This window comes from Ranitomeya imitator, chromosome 6 (assembly GCF_032444005.1).
Source record: "Ranitomeya imitator isolate aRanImi1 chromosome 6, aRanImi1.pri, whole genome shotgun sequence".
Lineage (NCBI taxonomy): Eukaryota > Metazoa > Chordata > Amphibia > Anura > Dendrobatidae > Ranitomeya > Ranitomeya imitator.
In genome coordinates this window covers 163,070,009-163,088,552 of record NC_091287.1, presented here as the reverse complement: position 1 = coordinate 163,088,552, position 18,544 = coordinate 163,070,009, and the positions used below count along the sequence as shown (strand labels likewise).

The 18,544-nt window shown below is 44.5% G+C and overlaps 1 protein-coding gene across 2 annotated transcripts in view; it reads right to left on the bottom strand.

The window, feature by feature from the left end:
• Positions 1-18,544, bottom strand: part of DPY19L1 (dpy-19 like C-mannosyltransferase 1) — a 259,028-nt gene that overhangs the window by 165,039 nt on the left and 75,445 nt on the right. For both annotated transcript variants that reach the window (XR_011314012.1, XM_069730266.1), the window contains exon 5: positions 13,018-13,138. Coding sequence is in view for 1 of the 2 variants with exons in the window: in XM_069730266.1 (XP_069586367.1) it covers positions 13,018-13,138 (121 nt within the window). In the remaining variant the exon portion in view is untranslated. The remainder of the gene's footprint in view (positions 1-13,017; positions 13,139-18,544) is intronic.

Here is an 18,544-nt window from a genome sequence, read left to right as displayed (position 1 = left end):
CAAAAGATTTATCTAGGAAATTTTTTTTTAATCTTTTTATTTTCACTGCTTAGGCTAAGTTCACACTGCGTTAGTGCAGTCCGTTCAACATATACGTTAAACGGACTCCATTAACGCAAGTGCCGACATTGGCACAGCGCTAGCGCAGATGGAGCATCTGCTAGCTCCATCTGCGCTAGCAGTGATGGACCCGGAAACGCTGCAGCCCGCGTCTCTGGTCCGTCACTCAATGACGGCACATCGCTAGCGCACGCACATTGTGGGCGTGCGCTAGCGATGCGTCCGACATAGGGGATAATGGCGGCGTTAACGGACTACATTACACCGCGTTATGCTGCGGTGTAACGTAGTCTGTTAAACGGTCACACTAACACAGTGTGAACCCAGCCTTAACGTTTTAAACTTCTGTGAAGCACCTGGGTGTCCAAGGTGCTAAATACACATCTCGATAAATAAATGTTTATTTTCTCCTTCCACATTACAAAAATTCCTTTTAAGCACCTGAAGGGTTAATAAACTTCATAAATGTGGTTTTGAGCATTTTGAGGGGTGCAGTTTTTATAATGGTATCACTTTTGGGTATTTTCTCTCATATAGGCCCCTCAAAGTGACTTCAAAAGAGAGGTGGTCCCTAAAAAAAATTTTTTTCAAATTTTGGTGTCAAAATGAAAAAGTTGCTGGTCTATTTTTAACCCTTATAACTTCCTAACAAAAAAAAATGTTTCAAAAATTGTGCTAATGTAACGTACACGTGGTAAATGTTATTTATTAACTATTTTGTTTGACACGACTCTCTGATTTAAAGGCATAAAAATTAAAAGTCTGAAAATTGCTAAACATCGCCCCTATAATGTATTGGGCACGGTGATTCCGCATGTGTTCAATGAACACATGCGGAATCACCTGCATTCAAAAGTCGGCAGCGCTTTGGACGCAGCGGACATGTGCTGCGTCCAAAGCGCTGCCGATTACTGACTGTGGGAACGTACCCTACCACACATTTTTTAACAAGTCAAAGTCTTGCTAAAAAGTGTGTGCGTCACATTGTTCAGAAGCAGTTTCCTGTGATGGAGGAGAACAGGGAGATAGATCCCTATGATCAGGTAGGTGCTATCTATGTGGTCCATGTAGCGCAGGATATGAATATATGGGGACCTGGAAGGAGGCTGCAAGACCTGAGCAGTTGAAGGACCTTCTAGGACCTTCTTTACGAGTACCGTATATGCTCGAGTATAAGCCGACCAGAGTATAAGCCGGGGCACCTACTTTTGCCATGGAAAACTGGGTAAGCTTATTGACTCGAGAATAAGCCGGGTATGTATTGCCCCCCTCATCCACCTGAGGAAGGAAGCAGCCCGCTACCGAAACGCGTAGCGGTTCAATAAAAAGTTTGCTCACCACTAATCTATTGCAGTGTGCTCTATAGCCATAGCGCTCACTAAATTTACAATTTTTTTTTTTTTTAAATGTCCTGGTATGTGGCTCCTCCATCCTGTCCTGGTATGTGTGCCTCCCCCTGCTGCATGCATGGCTCCCCCAGTCCTGCATTGCTCAGCTCCCCCGATATGCATGGCTCGGCTCCCCCCATGCCATGGTTGTATACATGGCTCACATTGCCCCCCTCCCGGTCATACTCCCCTTCATAGGTCAGATCATCTTTTCTGGATAAACAACAAATGGGAGATGGTGAGCACAATAGATTCATTCTGGAACTTTTACATTTTTATTTTGGACAAAAATTACTTTAAAGGGAACCTGTCATCTGAATTTGGCGGGACTGGTTTTGGGTCATATGGGCGGAGTTTTCGGGTGTTTGATTCACCCTTTCCTTACCTGCTGGCTGCATGCTGGCTGCAATATTGGATTGAAGGTCATTCTCTGTCCTCCATAGTACACGCCTGCACAAGGCAAGATTGCTTTGCGCAGGCGTGTACTATGGAGGACAGAGAATGAACTTCAATCCAATATTGCAGCCAGCATGCAGTCAGCGGGTAAGGAAAGGGTGAATCAAACACCCAAAACCTCCGCCCATATGACCCAAAACCAGTCCCGCCAAATTCAGGTGACAGAGTCCCTTTAAGTTTGACAGAAAATTCTATAGACAAATCTTGGGGACAGCTCTGGGGGCGAGATGTGGGCCCTCATATGCCAACTTTTTCTTAGGACGGTGGGAGGAGAATGTGGTATATGTACACGAACTATCCTCTACTAGAGTGACATCTTGGAGACGTTATACAGATGATGTTCTACTACTCTGCACTGGCACTCTTGATGATTGTAGAAACTTTATTTAAGATCTTAACCATAATTCTCTCAATATTAGACTCAATTCCACCATCTCAGAGACCAGCATCGAGTTCTTGGACATCAAACTTTCAATCACTGGCAAAAGGATCTCCTCATGTCTCCACCGGAAGGATACTTCGACCAATAGCCTTCTCCAATACAACAGCTTTAACCCCAAGCATTTAAAGAATGGGATTCCTAAAGGTCAGTTTCTAAGACTATGTAGGAATTGTAGTTCTGATGACTATTTTCGATTTATGTCCAATGATTTAACTACTCGCTTTACCAATAGGAAATACCCTAAAAAAGTGGTCTCGGAGGCTTTTCAATTTGCAAAGGAGACCAATCGACCAAATTTGTTTTAAAAACAGGTCCATGATTCTAATAGACCACTTTCTCTAATTACAACATTTAATAATCAATGGACGATGTCCATAAAATTCTATCCAAAAACTGGAATATTTTATTGAGTGAGCTTAAATGGTCATCTCACATCTCCCAGACTCCTAAAATAGTGGCTCGACGTGCCCAAAAGTTGAAAGATCGGTTGTGCCATAGCCATTACCAGAGACCAAAAGTGAATATTGGAAGGGGAGTTAAGGCTTTTGGTACATACCCCTGCGGAAGATGTAATATATGCCAATACATGACCTCACAGGATGGTTTTATGATCCCCACGTGGCCTACCTTCATTAGACCTAAATATTTTTTCAATTGCAGATCAAGAAACATTGCATATCTATTGATATGTGACTATCCAAAACTATATGTCGGCCCAACGACACAGGAACTGAGGAGGAGCCAACAGCATCTGTCTAATATTTCCCCTGCTAAGAAAGATCGGGAAAAAGACAAGACAATCTCCTCAGTGGCTGCACATTTCTTGGACTTTCATGGAGCCAATACTAAAGGATTAAAAATTATGAGTCTGGAATCTGTGTATACCAACATCAGAGGAGGAAATATCCCCAAGCTATTAAGATGCGAGTCAAAATGGATTTATGATTTACAGAGCCTTTCTCCGTCTGGCTTAAATGAAGAACTACTTTTCACAGGCTTCTATAAGCAGATTTAAGTGACTTTTTGTATACCTCTCCAGCAGTTGGTTAGGTGATGCGAACCTTGATCTGGTTGACCTGAATTGATTGGTGTGGCCTAAATGTAATATCTTGAAAAAATAACGCAGGGTTATGGTAGGCGCCCATGTCTCCTTTTTGTACAGATTGGCATCAAATACAACTTTAAAGAATAGGATCGTGGTTGGTACTTACCTTCTTTAAATATAACTATACATCTATTGAGCATTGATTGGCACCAAATACAAAATCTAGGCATTAAAATCTTTGGTTCAGGAGATGTGTATATAGGCTCATGTAGGTATTCCTGAAATTTGGTTACGGTATGTTGGGTGGAGGAGACTTAGGCTGGGTTCACATTGCGTTGTGTGAACCCGTTTAACGGACTACATTACACCGCGGAATAACGAGGTGTAACGTAGTCCGTTAACGCCGCCATTACATTCAATGGCGAACGCATCGCTAGCTCACGCCCATAATGGGCGTGCGCTAGCGATGTGCCGTCATTGAGTGACGGACCCAAGACACGGGATGCAGCGTTTCCGGGTCAGTCACTGCTAGTGCAGATGGAGCTAGCAGATGCTCCATCTGCGCTAGCGCAGTGCCAAAGTCGGCACTTGCGTTAGTGCAGTCCGTTTAACGGATTTGTTGAACAGACTGCACAACGCAAGTGTGAACCTAGCCTAATCATTTTGCCCATATGGGCTCACTTTTCTCTCCTCCGTTTGAGAACTATACTAAACCTGTGACCATCTTCATAGATAGGAATACTATACTTGATATACCTCTCATGGAAACCAGGTGTGGTTCCATATTTATCTTCCCATGGAGTATTGGGTGGTTTCTAGGGCACACTAAATGTGAGCCAGATGTGTTTTATGGCTCTTAATAGTTAGATAGACTTGGACAAGTAACTCCTAGGTATATACGTTTTTGATAGGTAAAATTATATCACTCCCTAGTTGAATAAATCCAATGACTTTTTTGAGCCATAATACTTATGATCACTGGTCATTTGGGTGAATGATGGTCAGTTGAGAATGTCGGTAACCTTGGGTGTGTTTTTTAAAATTCAGTACTATACTTTTTGCAAGTAGAAAGTATTTAATTCCACCTACCTTATTGCGGCAACAGCTTATATTAGTGTTTTTTTCTATTCTACCAAATACAGTATCTATAATTAATCTGGTCTCTGTATATTTATACTAGAGCGTATCGACAGTTAATGACAAAGCACTCACTGTAAGCAGATTAGATTTAAATCTAATTGTCTTATTACGTGAATTGATCTGAGTGGGAGTTTTTTTTTATTAAAAATGAAAAATAAGGAATGATTCCCCTTTATGGAAGGGTCTCTTGTGGTAGTTTAGATGCACTAGTTTCTAAACAGCATGCGGTCTGTTGTGAATTCTGTGGCTGAGTTCACTTCTGTGGTCACAAGTGGTATTGCAGTCTCTGGGCTTCCTCCCTCAGGTGTTTTGGTGAGCTCGTTGGCTGCCTTGCTATTTAGCTCCACCTGAGTCTGTCTTCCTTGCTCCTTGTCAATGTTCCAGTGTTGGATCTGAGCTACTGCATCTTTCCTTGGGCCTGCTGCTCTGCTAGATAAGTGCTTCTAGTTTGTTTTCTGTTTTTTCTGTCCAGCTTGTTATTATCTTTTGCTGGAAGCTCTGAGAAGCAAAGGGGTGCACCGCCGTGCTGTTAGTTCGGCACGGTGGGTCTTTTTGCCCCTTTGCGTGGTTTCGTTTTAGGGTTTTTTGTAGACTGCATAGTTCTCTTTGCTATCCTCGCTCTGTCTAGAATATCGGGCCTCACTTTGCTGAATCTATTTCATTCCTACGTTTGTCTTTTCATCTTGCTAACAGTCATTATATGTGGGGGCTGCCTATTCCTTTGGGGTATTTCTCTGAGGTAAGTCAGGCTTGTATTTCTATCTTCAGGCTAGTCAGCTCCTCAGGTAGTGCCGAGTTGCATAGGTAGTGGATAGGCGCAATCCACTGCTGCTTCCAGTTGTGTGAGGATAGATCAGGTACTGCAGTCTACAGAGATTCCACGTCTCAGAGCTCGTCCTATTGTTTTGGGTTATTGCCAGATCTCTGTATGTGCGCTGATTACTGCACGCTGTGTTGCCTGATTGCCAGCCATAACAGTACAAGGAGCCATTCAATGATTTCCAATAGAGGGAAAAAAGAAATCCTGACATCATTTTTTTTTCTTAGCTCTGTCTTCAGTCTTTTTTTTCCCCTAGACATTAGAGTGCTTCAGGACACAGCTGTGGACATGGATATTCAGGCTCTGTGCTCCTCAATGGATAATCTCGTTGTAAATGTACAAAAGATTCAAGATACTATTGATCAGAAATCGATGCTAGAACCAAGAATTCCGATTCCTGATTTGTTTTTTGGTGACAGAACTAAGTTCCTGAGCTTCAGAAATAATTGTAAGCTATTTTTGGCCTTGAAACCTCATTCTTCTGGTAATCCTATTCAACAGGTTTTGATTATTATTTCTTTTTTGCGCGGCGACCCACAGGACTGGGCGTTTTCTCTTGCACCAGGAGATTCTGCATTGAGTAATGTTGATGCATTTTTCCAGGCGCTGGGATTGCTTTACGATGAGCCTAATTCAGTGGATCAAGCTGAGAAAAATCTGCTGGCTTTATGCCAGGGTCAGGATGATGTAGAAGTATATTGTCAGAAATTTAGAAAATGGTCAGTACTCACTCTGTGGAATGAATCTGCACTAGCGGCTTTGTTCAGAAAGGGTCTCTCTGAAGCTCTTAAGGATGTAATGGTGGGATTTCCTATGCCTGCTGGTTTGAATGAGTCTATGTCCTTGGCCATTCAGATCGGTCGTCGCTTGCGCGAGCGTAAATCTGTGCACCATCTGGCGGTATTGTCTGAGAGTAAACCTGAGCCTATGCAGTGCGACAGGACTATGACTAAAGTAGAACGGCACGAACACAGACGTCTGAACAGACTGTGTTTCTATTGTGGTGATTCTACTCATGCTATTTCTAATTGTCCTAAACGCACTAGGCGGTTCGATAGCTCTGCCGTTATTGGTACTGTACAGTCCAAATTCCTTTTGTCCATTACCTTAATGTGCTCTTTGTCATCATATTCTGTCATGGCGTTTGTGGATTCAGGCGCTGCCCTGAATCTGATGGATTTGGATTATGCTAAACGTTGTGGATTTTTCTTGGAGCCTTTGCGGTGTCCTATTCCGTTGAGAGGAATTGATGCTACACCTCTGGCCAAGAATAAGCCTCAGTACTGGGCCCAGCTGACCATGTGCATGGCTCCTGCACATCAGGAAGTTATTCGCTTTTTGGTACTGCATAATTTGCATGATGTGGTCGTGTTGGGGTTGCCATGGCTACAAACCCATAATCCAGTATTGGATTGGAACTCTATGTCGGTAACCAGCTGGGGTTGTCAGGGAGTACATGGTGATGTTCCATTTTTGTCTATTTCGTCATCCATTCCTTCTGACATCCCAGAGTTCTTGTCGGACTTTCAGGATGTATTTGAAGAGTCCAAGTCTGATGCCCTACCTCCGCATAGGAATTGTGATTGTGCTATCGATTTGATTCCTGGTAGTAAATTCCCTAAGGGTCGTTTATTTAATTTGTCCGTACCTGAACACACCGCTATGCGCAGTTATGTGAAGGAGTCCCTGGAGAAGGGACATATTCGCCCATCGTCGTCACCATTGGGAGCAGGGTTCTTTTTTGTAGCCAAGAAGGATGGTTCGCTAAGACCGTGTATTGATTACCGCCTTCTTAATAAGATCACTGTTAAGTTTCAGTATCCCTTGCCATTGATTTCTGACTTGTTTGCTCGGATTAAGGGGGCTAGTTGGTTTACTAAGATTGATCTTCGTGGTGCGTATAATCTGGTGAGAATCAGGCAGGGAGATGAATGGAAAACGGCATTTAATACGCCCGAGGGTCATTTTGAGTATCTGGTGATGCCGTTCGGACTTGCCAATGCTCCATCTGTTTTTCAGTCTTTTATGCATGACATTTTCCGTGAGTATCTGGATAAATTCTTGATTGTTTACTTGGATGACATTTTGATCTTCTCAGATGATTGGGAGTCTCATGTGAAGCAAGTCAGAATGGTTTTCCAGGTACTGCGTGCGAATTCCTTGTTCGTGAAGGGATCAAAGTGTCTCTTCGGTGTGCAGAAAGTTTCATTTTTGGGGTTCATCTTTTCCCCTTCTACTATCGAGATGGATCCGGTTAAGGTTCAGGCCATCCAGGATTGGACTCAGCCGACATCTCTAAAAAGTTTGCAGAAATTCCTGGGCTTTGCTAATTTTTATCGTCGCTTCATCTGTAATTTTTCTAGCATTGCCAGACCATTGACCGATTTGACCAAGAAGGGTGCTGATTTGGTTAATTGGTCTTCTGCTGCCGTGGAAGCTTTTCAGGAGTTGAAGCGTCGTTTTTGCTGTGCCCCTGTGTTGTGTCAACCTGATGTTTCTCTTCCGTTCCAGGTCGAGGTTGATGCTTCTGAGATTGGTGCAGGGGCGGTTTTGTCACAGAGAGGTTCTGGTTGCTCAGTGTTCAAACCATGTGCTTTCTTTTCCAGGAAATTTTCTGCTGCTGAGCGTAATTATGATGTGGGCAACCGAGAGTTGCTGGCCATGAAGTGGGCATTCGAGGAGTGGCGTCATTGGCTTGAGGGTGCTAAGCATCGCGTGGTGGTTTTGACTGATCATAAGAACCTTACTTCTCTTGAGTCTGCCAAGCGCTTGAATCCTAGACAGGCCCGTTGGTCGTTGTTTTTTGCTCGTTTTGATTTTGTGATTTCATACCTTCCGGGCTCTAAAAATGTGAAGGCGGATGCTCTGTCTAGGAGTTTTGTGCCCGACTCTCCGGGGTTATCTGAGCCGGCGAGTATCCTCAAGGAAGGAGTCATTGTGTCTGCCATCTCCCCTGATTTGCGGAGAGTGTTGCAGAAATTTCAGGCTAATAAACCTGATCGTTGTCCGGCCGAGAAACTGTTCGTCCCTGATAGGTGGACTAGTAAAGTTATCTCTGAACTTCATTGTTCGGTGCTGGCCGGTCATCCAGGAATCTTTGGTACCAGGGAGTTGGTTGCTAGATCCTTCTGGTGGCCATCTCTGTCACGGGATGTGCGTGCTTTTGTGCAGTCCTGTGGAATTTGTGCTAGGGCTAAGCCCTGCTGTTCACGTGCCAGTGGGTTGCTTTTGCCCTTGCCGGTCCCGAAGAGGCCTTGGACACATATTTCGATGGATTTCATTTCTGACCTTCCCGTTTCTCAAAAGATGTCTGTCATTTGGGTGGTCTGTGATCGCTTTTCTAAAATGGTCCATCTGGTGCCCTTGGTTAAATTGCCTTCCTCCTCTGATTTGGTGCCTTTGTTCTTCCAGCATGTGGTTCGTTTACATGGCATTCCTGAGAATATTGTTTCTGACAGAGGTTCCCAGTTTGTCTCGAGGTTCTGGCGAGCCTTTTGTGGTAGGATGGGCATTGACCTATCTTTTTCCTCGGCCTTCCATCCTCAGACTAATGGCCAGACCGAACGAACCAATCAGACCTTGGAAACATATCTGAGATGTTTTGTTTCCGCTGACCAGGATGATTGGGTGTCATTTTTGCCGTTGGCTGAGTTCGCCCTTAATAATCGGGCCAGCTCGGCTACCTTGGTCTCTCCATTTTTCTGCAATTCTGGGTTCCATCCTCGTTTCTCTTCAGGACAGGTTGAGTCTTCGGACTGTCCTGGTGTGGATAATGTGGTGGACAGGTTGCAGCAGATCTGGACTCAGGTAGTGGACAATTTGACCTTGTCCCAGGAGAAGGCTCAGCTTTTCGCTAATCGCAGACGCCGTGTGGGACCCCGACTTCGTGTTGGGGATCTGGTTTGGTTATCTTCTCGTCATATACCTATGAAGGTTTCCTCTCCTAAATTTAAACCTCGTTTTATTGGTCCGTATAGGATTTCTGAGATTCTCAATCCGGTGTCTTTTCGTCTGACCCTCCCAGACTCCTTTTCCATACATAATGTATTCCATAGGTCGTTGTTGAGGAGATACGTGGCACCTATGGTTCCATCTGTGGAGCCTCCTGCCCCTGTTTTGGTGGAGGGGGAATTGGAGTATATTGTGGAGAAGATTTTGGATTCTCGTGTCTCTAGACGGAAACTCCAGTATCTGGTCAAATGGAAGGGTTATGCTCAGGAAGATAATTCCTGGGTTTTTGCCTCTGATGTCCATGCCCCAGATCTTGTTCGTGCCTTTCATGTGGCTCATCCTGGTCGGCCTGGGGGTTCTGGTGAGGGTTCGGTGACCCCTCCTCAAGGGGGGGGTACTGTTGTGAATTCTGTGGCTGAGTTCACTTCTGTGGTCACAAGTGGTATTGCAGTCTCTGGGCTTCCTCCCTCAGGTGTTTTGGTGAGCTCGTTGGCTGCCTTGCTATTTAGCTCCACCTGAGTCTGTCTTCCTTGCTCCTTGTCAATGTTCCAGTGTTGGATCTGAGCTACTGCATCTTTCCTTGGGCCTGCTGCTCTGCTAGATAAGTGCTTCTAGTTTGTTTTCTGTTTTTTCTGTCCAGCTTGTTATTATCTTTTGCTGGAAGCTCTGAGAAGCAAAGGGGTGCACCGCCGTGCTGTTAGTTCGGCACGGTGGGTCTTTTTGCCCCTTTGCGTGGTTTTCGTTTTAGGGTTTTTTGTAGACTGCATAGTTCTCTTTGCTATCCTCGCTCTGTCTAGAATATCGGGCCTCACTTTGCTGAATCTATTTCATTCCTACGTTTGTCTTTTCATCTTGCTAACAGTCATTATATGTGGGGGCTGCCTATTCCTTTGGGGTATTTCTCTGAGGTAAGTCAGGCTTGTATTTCTATCTTCAGGCTAGTCAGCTCCTCAGGCAGTGCCGAGTTGCATAGGTAGTGGATAGGCGCAATCCACTGCTGCTTCCAGTTGTGTGAGGATAGATCAGGTACTGCAGTCTACAGAGATTCCACGTCTCAGAGCTCGTCCTATTGTTTTGGGTTATTGCCAGATCTCTGTATGTGCGCTGATTACTGCACGCTGTGTTGCCTGATTGCCAGCCATAACAGCGGTCCCCTATATATATTTTTTTCTGTGACTGTACAGAGATAGTATAGAAATTGTGATATACTCTGTATAAAAATGATACTGTCACTAGGGAATATACTCTACTGCTTTTATTTTACTGTATCAGCTGGTTACATGGTGCTCTTCGGTCTTCTGCGAGTTACGAGACCTTTTGTGTAAGGATCTGCGGTCACGTGATTGTAAATGTGCAGTGTGTAGGTGAAGGACCTTAGGTCATGGGACATATCACGCAAGCGCAGAGCCCACCCAAATATCTAAGGGCGATCTCTTACCAGTCTGCGCAGACACGGACCTTAGAGTCTCTTGGTCACTATAACAACGCCAGCACACACGCATTGGGGACTGAACTCTCCTCAATAATACTTCTGGGTATTCAGAGACGCCGCACTGAAGGCACGTGTACTCCATGCGGTGGGTCTGGCAGCTGTTTCGATTCAACAATTACTCTATATGTATATATTGGTAAACCACATTGAACACACTAGCCTCTCACTTTCCCCTGATGAAGTCACGGTAGTGAAGATACGCGCCGGGATTACAGGACATGGATTTAGTCCTCCACCTATCTAATTGTAAATGATTTATGGGGTCTTGGGAATTGGTTGGAACCTAGGACTGGTATATGATAGGTAATGTATTTATGATAATAACAAATACTGCTATATGGGATGCTGGAACGGTCTTCTTTAGAGGGTTGCGATGAGCATTTACTCTGGTATTTATAAGTCTGAACATTCCTCTTAACAAATCCATAGGACCACAGCATTTCCATTTTTTGTATCCACTTTGTATTTGGTGCCAATCTTCGGTTGTTAGAAATGTATTGGATTTATTAATATATATGTGATACATGATTATCTGACCACTCTTTAATCAATATACAGACCCCTGGGATAGTCTATATTTCAGACTGAACCCTTATATGCATGATTGTTTGGTGCTATTAGGCTAATGATGGTTCCTGTTGGGTTAGGCCACATCAAGTGGCAATATTCTTTTAAATAATTCTTGTGTGCGCTTTTTGTGTTTTTTGTGTGTGTATTAATAAAAATTGGATTTATTTTCTAAAGGTGATCCCTGCTTTTTAGTATGTCCTCTTGTTTTCGGTTTCTAATACTCACCCTCCTCGCGCCTGCATCTCCGTTGTCACAGCGCCGGCGGCTCTCCTCCCCTCTGCTCAGCAGTCACATGGCACCGCTCATTAAGGTAATGAATATGTGCTCCACGCCTATAGGAGTGGAGATGCGTCCATATTAATTACCATTACGTGACCGCTGAGCAGAGTGGAGGAGAGCTGCCGGGACAACGGAAATGCAAGGATGAAGATGCTCCTGCCGCCGCTTTGCCGCTCCCCCTCCCCTTGCCAGTGTTCTGGACAATGACTGGTGTATAAGCAGAATAGGGGCGTTTTCAGCACAAAAAATTGTGCTGAAAATCACAGCTTATACACGAGTATATACGTAATTCAAGGACCTTCCAGGTCATGTGACTGATCACTGTGTGTAGTGTGTGTCTAAGACCTGGATGTCCATACATACATTGTACTTTGGTTGCTTCACTGAGTAAAATAAGGAGAGCTTACAAATGCAAATGATAAGCTAATAGAGTATCGCTCATGCATGGGCAAAAAATAAAAATACTGGGTGTGAAGGAGGATAGTTTGTAGCTGTAATGCCGGCCTGATTGCATTGAAGCCGAGCTGTGTGTATAATACAAATTGCTGAGGGACACTAAAAATTGCTTATTACCTCTCTATTCTACTCTAGTACATTAAAATTAGTGATAATGACCAGTCCAATTTACATCACCAGGGAAGTTTTATTTAATAGAAAAAATGTTTTTTCTATTTTCTGCATTTCTAAATTTAAAGTTCTCGGACATGTGTGTGATGATGTATTCACACTGTGGCGCTGGGAATCTGGCGCCTGCGCAGTGGAGCGGGTCACCGTGCTACATTGAAGATAGTGCTGAAGTCTCGCAGAGCCCCCGCAGCATCGGACATCACCCGCAGCGGCGCGCCACACATCCGAACACTCCCTCATCCCAGCCTGCGGCAACGCTTCCACTCTAGCCTCCTTCACCAGCGACCCTGGTTCACCACAGCCACCACCCCCGGTAAGCAATAAGACGCACGGATTATAAGAAGCACCAACATTTTATTTAAAAAAGGTTTTTTTCCTATTTTTCTCTTCAAAATTTAGGGTTCGTCTTATAATCTGAAAAATACGGTACATACTTAAAGAGCCTAAAAAAAGACTCATGTCTTTGGAACCAAATGACTGATTTAAAAAAAAAAAAAAAAAAAAAGAGAGAAGACAAAACACAATTAAATAGCAGCAACAATTGTTCACTTTTGATCTGGTGACAGGTCCTCTATATGTATGCCAATTTCTAGACTGCAAATTTATACTACAGGGTTTGGAATAAATTATACATGGATTTGCTGAGCAGCTCCTTATCTGTCGAATCCACAATGTGTCTGCTTTGGGCATATTAGCTTTGTAATAAAGCATTTACTTGTTGAGGATAATTTCCGGTCTGTAACTTACCTTCACAGCTTTCTACAGGACTGAGATCATTGCCCCGATTTACTGTCCAGCATATCTTGGTCCTGATGCCAACAGCACTCATTGTCGCTGTATAAATGCGGAACAAGCCGGCTAGGATCACCTGCGTGGAGAATGGGATATGCAGTCATGTGGAAAAAGCCTTTATTGTCCTAACAGATTTGCCAAAAAATCTTATTACTGTATTCGTTGCCAATTTTTAAACAAACACTGACGTTTAGCAATCAAAACCCCTGCAGCAAAATACAGCACCAAAATGAAAATCGGAGTATGAGAACAAAAGATATTCAATCTCATTGTGCAGTCACTAAATGGAACTGGTTTTTAACCATTATTTAATAGGCTACACAAAATATATTTATGCATTACATCTGCCGACATATATGTCTACATATTCATAAAGCATCATCATCATATTCCACAGCACTTTATCGACATTATCATCACTGGCCTCATGATCTAAATTCCCTGTCAGTATGTTCTTGGGAGTGTTGGAGGAATCCCAGGCATCCCCGTAGCTGCATGTCTCATGGCTGTTCGATAGCCGCAACACATGTTAGGGGTTGCCTGTTTCTTAGACAGCCGCAACACATGCAGGGATTGCCTAACAGCTGCAACTCATGCAGCTGCGGGGACTAGAACATATTTTTCGAGGACGCCGAAGTCACTCGGTTAGCACCTGAGCATGCCCAGATAACAATAAAGGATGCTGTAATGCATCTACACTAAAAATGCTGTTTCAAGTCTACAGCTCCTTAGTGTGGTCTGAACCCGAGTTTTCGTCTAATAACTTCTGTTTGTCTACTAATTTTTTGTTAAGTGCTGAGGGTCACTTTAAAGCTAATGTATCATCAGAAAATGACCAATTGTTTAAATTAGCTTTTTGTGTTAAATTATATATTTTTTAATTTTGACAATTTTTGTTTATTACAGTCTATATTTAAAAAAAAAAAGTAATAGAAATCCTGCAATTTTCACACTGGCCATTCTGGATATTTTAGACTCACCCTTCCTGTTCTATCAGTCAGCATTTTCAGAAGTCTCATTATCATCATAGTTTCACGAAATTACCGCGACAGTGTAGAGCCGAAGACTATAGCATCTGATTGCTCCTACTCCGGCACTGAGAAGAAGCACTTCTTCGTCATATTAAATGTGTTTATTTCTTCTGGCAAGCCAGGGGTCAACCAGCCACATTGGAAATCCATGTGCTCAGCTGTGTTCGGTTAGCCACTCCTTTACCCTTTATAATCTGGGCTCTGTTACTAATCCTTGTCAGACAAGCATTTGCTGCATGGCTAACGGAGGGAGAGGAGTTCATATCAGAAGGAAAGCTGGAGGAGTTATCGGTGACTGCTGCTTGGTTTGTATGTGTGGTAATTCCGTATCCTTCTCTATTATGTTTATTCCCCTACCTTCACACCCCGGTGGATTTCTCTGTTAAATGTGAACAAATATTTTGTATACCTGGAATTTTGTGTTAACCCTTGTTTGTGTTGCCCTCTTTGTCGGGTTGGTGTATTACGATGCACAGTAGCAATCGCTACCAAGGTACATATGGATTTTCTAGAAAAACAGGTAGTATGAGTCTAGAAAATTTATAATGTATAATGTTCTTTAATTACTGTACAGACAAAAAGTTTGGACACACCTTCTCATTTAAAGATTTTTCTGTATTTTCATGACTATGAAAATTGTACATTCACACTGAAGGCATCAAAACTATGAATTAACACATGTGGAATTACATACTTAACAAAAAGTGTGAAACAACTGAAATTATGTCTTATATTCTAGGTTCTTCAAAGTAGCCACCTTTTGCTTTGATGACTGCTTTGCAAACTCTTGGCATTCTCTTGATGAGCTTCAAGAGGTAGTCACCGGGAATGGTCTTCCAAAAATCTTGAAGTAGTTCCCAGAGATGCTTAGCACTTGTTGGCCCTTTTGCCTTCACTCTGCGGTCCAGCTCACCCCAAACAATCTCGATTGGGTTCAGGTCTGGTGACTGTGGAGGACAGGTCATCTGGTGTAGCACCCCATCACTCTCCTTCTTGGTCAAATAGCCCTTACACAGCCTGGAGGTGTGTTTGGGGTCATTGTCCTATTGAAAAATAAATGATGGTCCAAGTAAACGCAAACCGGATGGAATAGCATGCCGCTGCAAGATGCTGTGGTAGCCATTCTGGTTCAGTATGCCTTCAATTTTGAATAACCCCAACAGTGTCACAAGCAAAGCACCCCCACACCATCACACTTCCTCCTCCATGCTTCACAGTGGGAACCAGGCATGTAGAGTCCATCCGTTCACCTTTTCTGTGTCGCACAAAGACACAGTGGTTGGAACCAAAGATCTCAAATGTGGACTCATCACACCAAAGCACAGATTTCCACTGGTCTAATGTCCATTCCTTGTGTTCTTTAGCCCAAACAAGTCTCTTCTGCTTGTTGCCTGTCCTTAGCAGTGGTTTCCAAGCAGCTATTTTACCATGAAGGCCTGCTGTACAAAGTCTCCTCTTAACAGTTGTTGTAGAGATGTGTCTGCTGTTAGAACTCTGTGTGGCATTGACCTGGTCTCTAATCTGAGCTGCTGTTAACCTGCGATTTCTGAGGCTGGTGACTCGGATAAACTTATCCTCAGAAGCAGAGGTGACTCTTGGTCTTCCTTTCCTGGGGCGGTCCTCATGTGAGCCAGTTTCTTTGTAGCGCTTGATGGTTTTCGCCACTGCACTTGGGGACACTTTCAAAGTTTTCCCAATTTTTCGGACTGACTGACCTTCATTTCTTAAAGTAATGATGGACACTCGTTTTTCTTTACTTAGCTGTTTTTTTCTTGCCATAATACAAATTCTAACAGTCTATTCAGTAGGACTATCAGCTGTGCACCCACCAGACTTCTGCACAACACAACTGATGGTCTCAACACATTTATAAGGCAAGAAATCCCACTTATTAAAGCTGACAGGGCACACCTGTGAAGTGGAAACCATTCCCGGTGACTACCTCTTGAATCTCATCAAGAGAATGCCAAAAGTGTGCAAAGCAGTCATCAAAGCAGAAGGTGGCTACTTTGAAGAACCTAGAATATAAGACATAATTTCAGTTGTTTAACACTTTTTTGTTAAGTATATAATTCCACAAGTGTTATTTCATAGTTTTCATGCCTTCAGTGTGAATGTATAATTTTCATAGTCATGAAAATACAGAAAAATCTTTAACCCCTTCCCGACCTGTGACACAGCGTATGCGTCATGAAAGTCGGTGCCAATCCGACCTGTGACGCATATGCTGTGTCACAGAAAGATCGCGTCCCTGCAGGCCGGGGGAAAGGGTTAACTCCAATTTCACCCGGCCTGCAGGGACAGGGGGAGTGGTAGTTTAGCCCAGGGGGGGTGGCTTCACCCCCTCGTGGCTACGATCGCTCTGATTGGCTGTTGAAAGTGAAACTGCCAATCAGAGCGATTTGTAATATTTCACCTAAAAAAATGGTGAAATATTACAATCCAGCCATGGCCGATGCTGCAATATCATCGGCCATGGCTGGAAATACTAATGTGCCCCCACCCCACCCCACCGATCGCCCCCCCCAGCCCCCCGATCTGTGGCCCGCTCCCCTCCGTCCTGTGCTCCGCTCCCCCGTCCTCCTGTCCGCTCCCCCCGTGCTCCAATCACACCCCCCCGTGCTCCAATCAAACCCCCCCGCACTCCGATCCCCCCCGTGCTCCGATCCACCCCCCCTGCACACCGATCCACCCCCCCTGCACACCGATCCACCCGCCCGCACACCGATCACTCTCCCCCATGCTCCGATCCCTCCCCCCCCCCGTGCTCCGACGCCCCCCCGTTCCCTGATCTCCCCCCCCTGTGCCCTGATCTCCCCCCCTTATACTTACCGATCCTGGCGGGGTCCGTCCGTCTTCTTCCCCGGGCGCCGCCATGTTCCAAAATGGCGGGCGCATGCGCAGTGCGCCCGCCGAATCTGCCGGCCGGCAGATTCGTTCCAATGTGAATTTTGATCACTGTGATATAATCTATCACAGTGGTCAAAATAAAAAAACAGTAAATGACCCCCCCATTTGTCCCCCATAGATAGGGACAATAATAAAATAAAGAATTTTTTTTTTTTTTCACTAAGGTTGGAGTTAGAACTAGGGTTAGGGTTAGGGTTAGGGCTAGGGTTAGGGTTTCGGTATGTGCACACGTATTCTGGTCCTCTGTGGATTTTTCCGCAGCGGATTTGATAAATCCGCAGTGCTAAACCGCTGCGGATTTATGGCAGATTTACCGCGGTTTTTCTGCGCATTTCACTGCGGTTTTACAACTGCGATTTTCTATTGGAGCAGTTGTAAAACCGCTGTGGAATCCGCAGAAAGAAGTGACATGCTGCGGAATGTAAACCGCTGCGTTTCCGTGCAGTTTTTCCGCAGCATGTGTACAGCGATTTTTGTTTCCCATAGGTTTACATTGAAATGTAAACTCATGGGAAACTGCTGCGGATCCGCAGCGTTTTCCGAAGCGTGTGCACATACCTTTAGAATTAGGCTATGTGCACACGGTGCGGATTTGGCTGCGGATCCGCAGCGGATTGGCCGCTGCGGATCCGCAGCAGTGTTCCATCAGGTTTACAGTACCATGTAAACCTATGGAAAACCAAATCCGCTGTGCCCATGGTGCGGAAAATACCGCACGGAAACGCTGCGTTGTATTTTCCGCAGCATGTCAATTCTTTGTGCGGATTCCGCAGCGTTTTACACCTATTCCTCAATAGGAATCCGCAGGTGAAATCCGCGGTAAATCCGCAGGTAAAACGCAGTGCCTTTTACCCGCGGATTTTTCAAAAATGGTGCGGAAAAATCTCACACGAATCCGCAACGTGGGTACATAGCCTTAGGGTTAGGGTTGGGTTGGAATTAGGGTTGTGGTTAGGGTTAGGGGTGTGTTGGGGTTAGGGTTGTGGTTAGGGGTGTGTTGCGGTTAGGGTTGTGGTTAGGGTTACGGCTACAGTTGGGATAAGGGTTAGGGGTGTGTTGGCGTTAGAATTGAGGGGTTTCCACTGTTTAGGCACATCAGGGGGTCTCCAAACGCAACATGGCGCCACCATTGATTCCAGCCAATCTCTTATTCAAAAAGTCAAATGGTGCTCCTTCCCTTCCGAGCCCTGACGTGTGCCCAAACAGTGGTTTACCCCCACATATGGGGTATCAGTGTACTCAGGACAAACTGGGCAACAATTACTGGGGTCCAATTTCTCCTGTTACCCTTGAGAAAATAAAAAATTGCTTGCTAAAACATCATTTTTGAGGAAAGAAAAATGATTTTTTATTTTCACGGCTCTGCGTTGTAAACGTCTGTGAAGCACTTGGGGGTTCAAAGTGCTCACCACATATCTAGATAAGTTCCTTGGGGGGTCTAGTTTCCAAAATGGGGTCACTTGTGGGGGGTTTCTACTGTTTAGGCACACCAGGGGCTCTGCAAACGCAACGTGACGCCCGCAGACCATTCCATCAAAGTC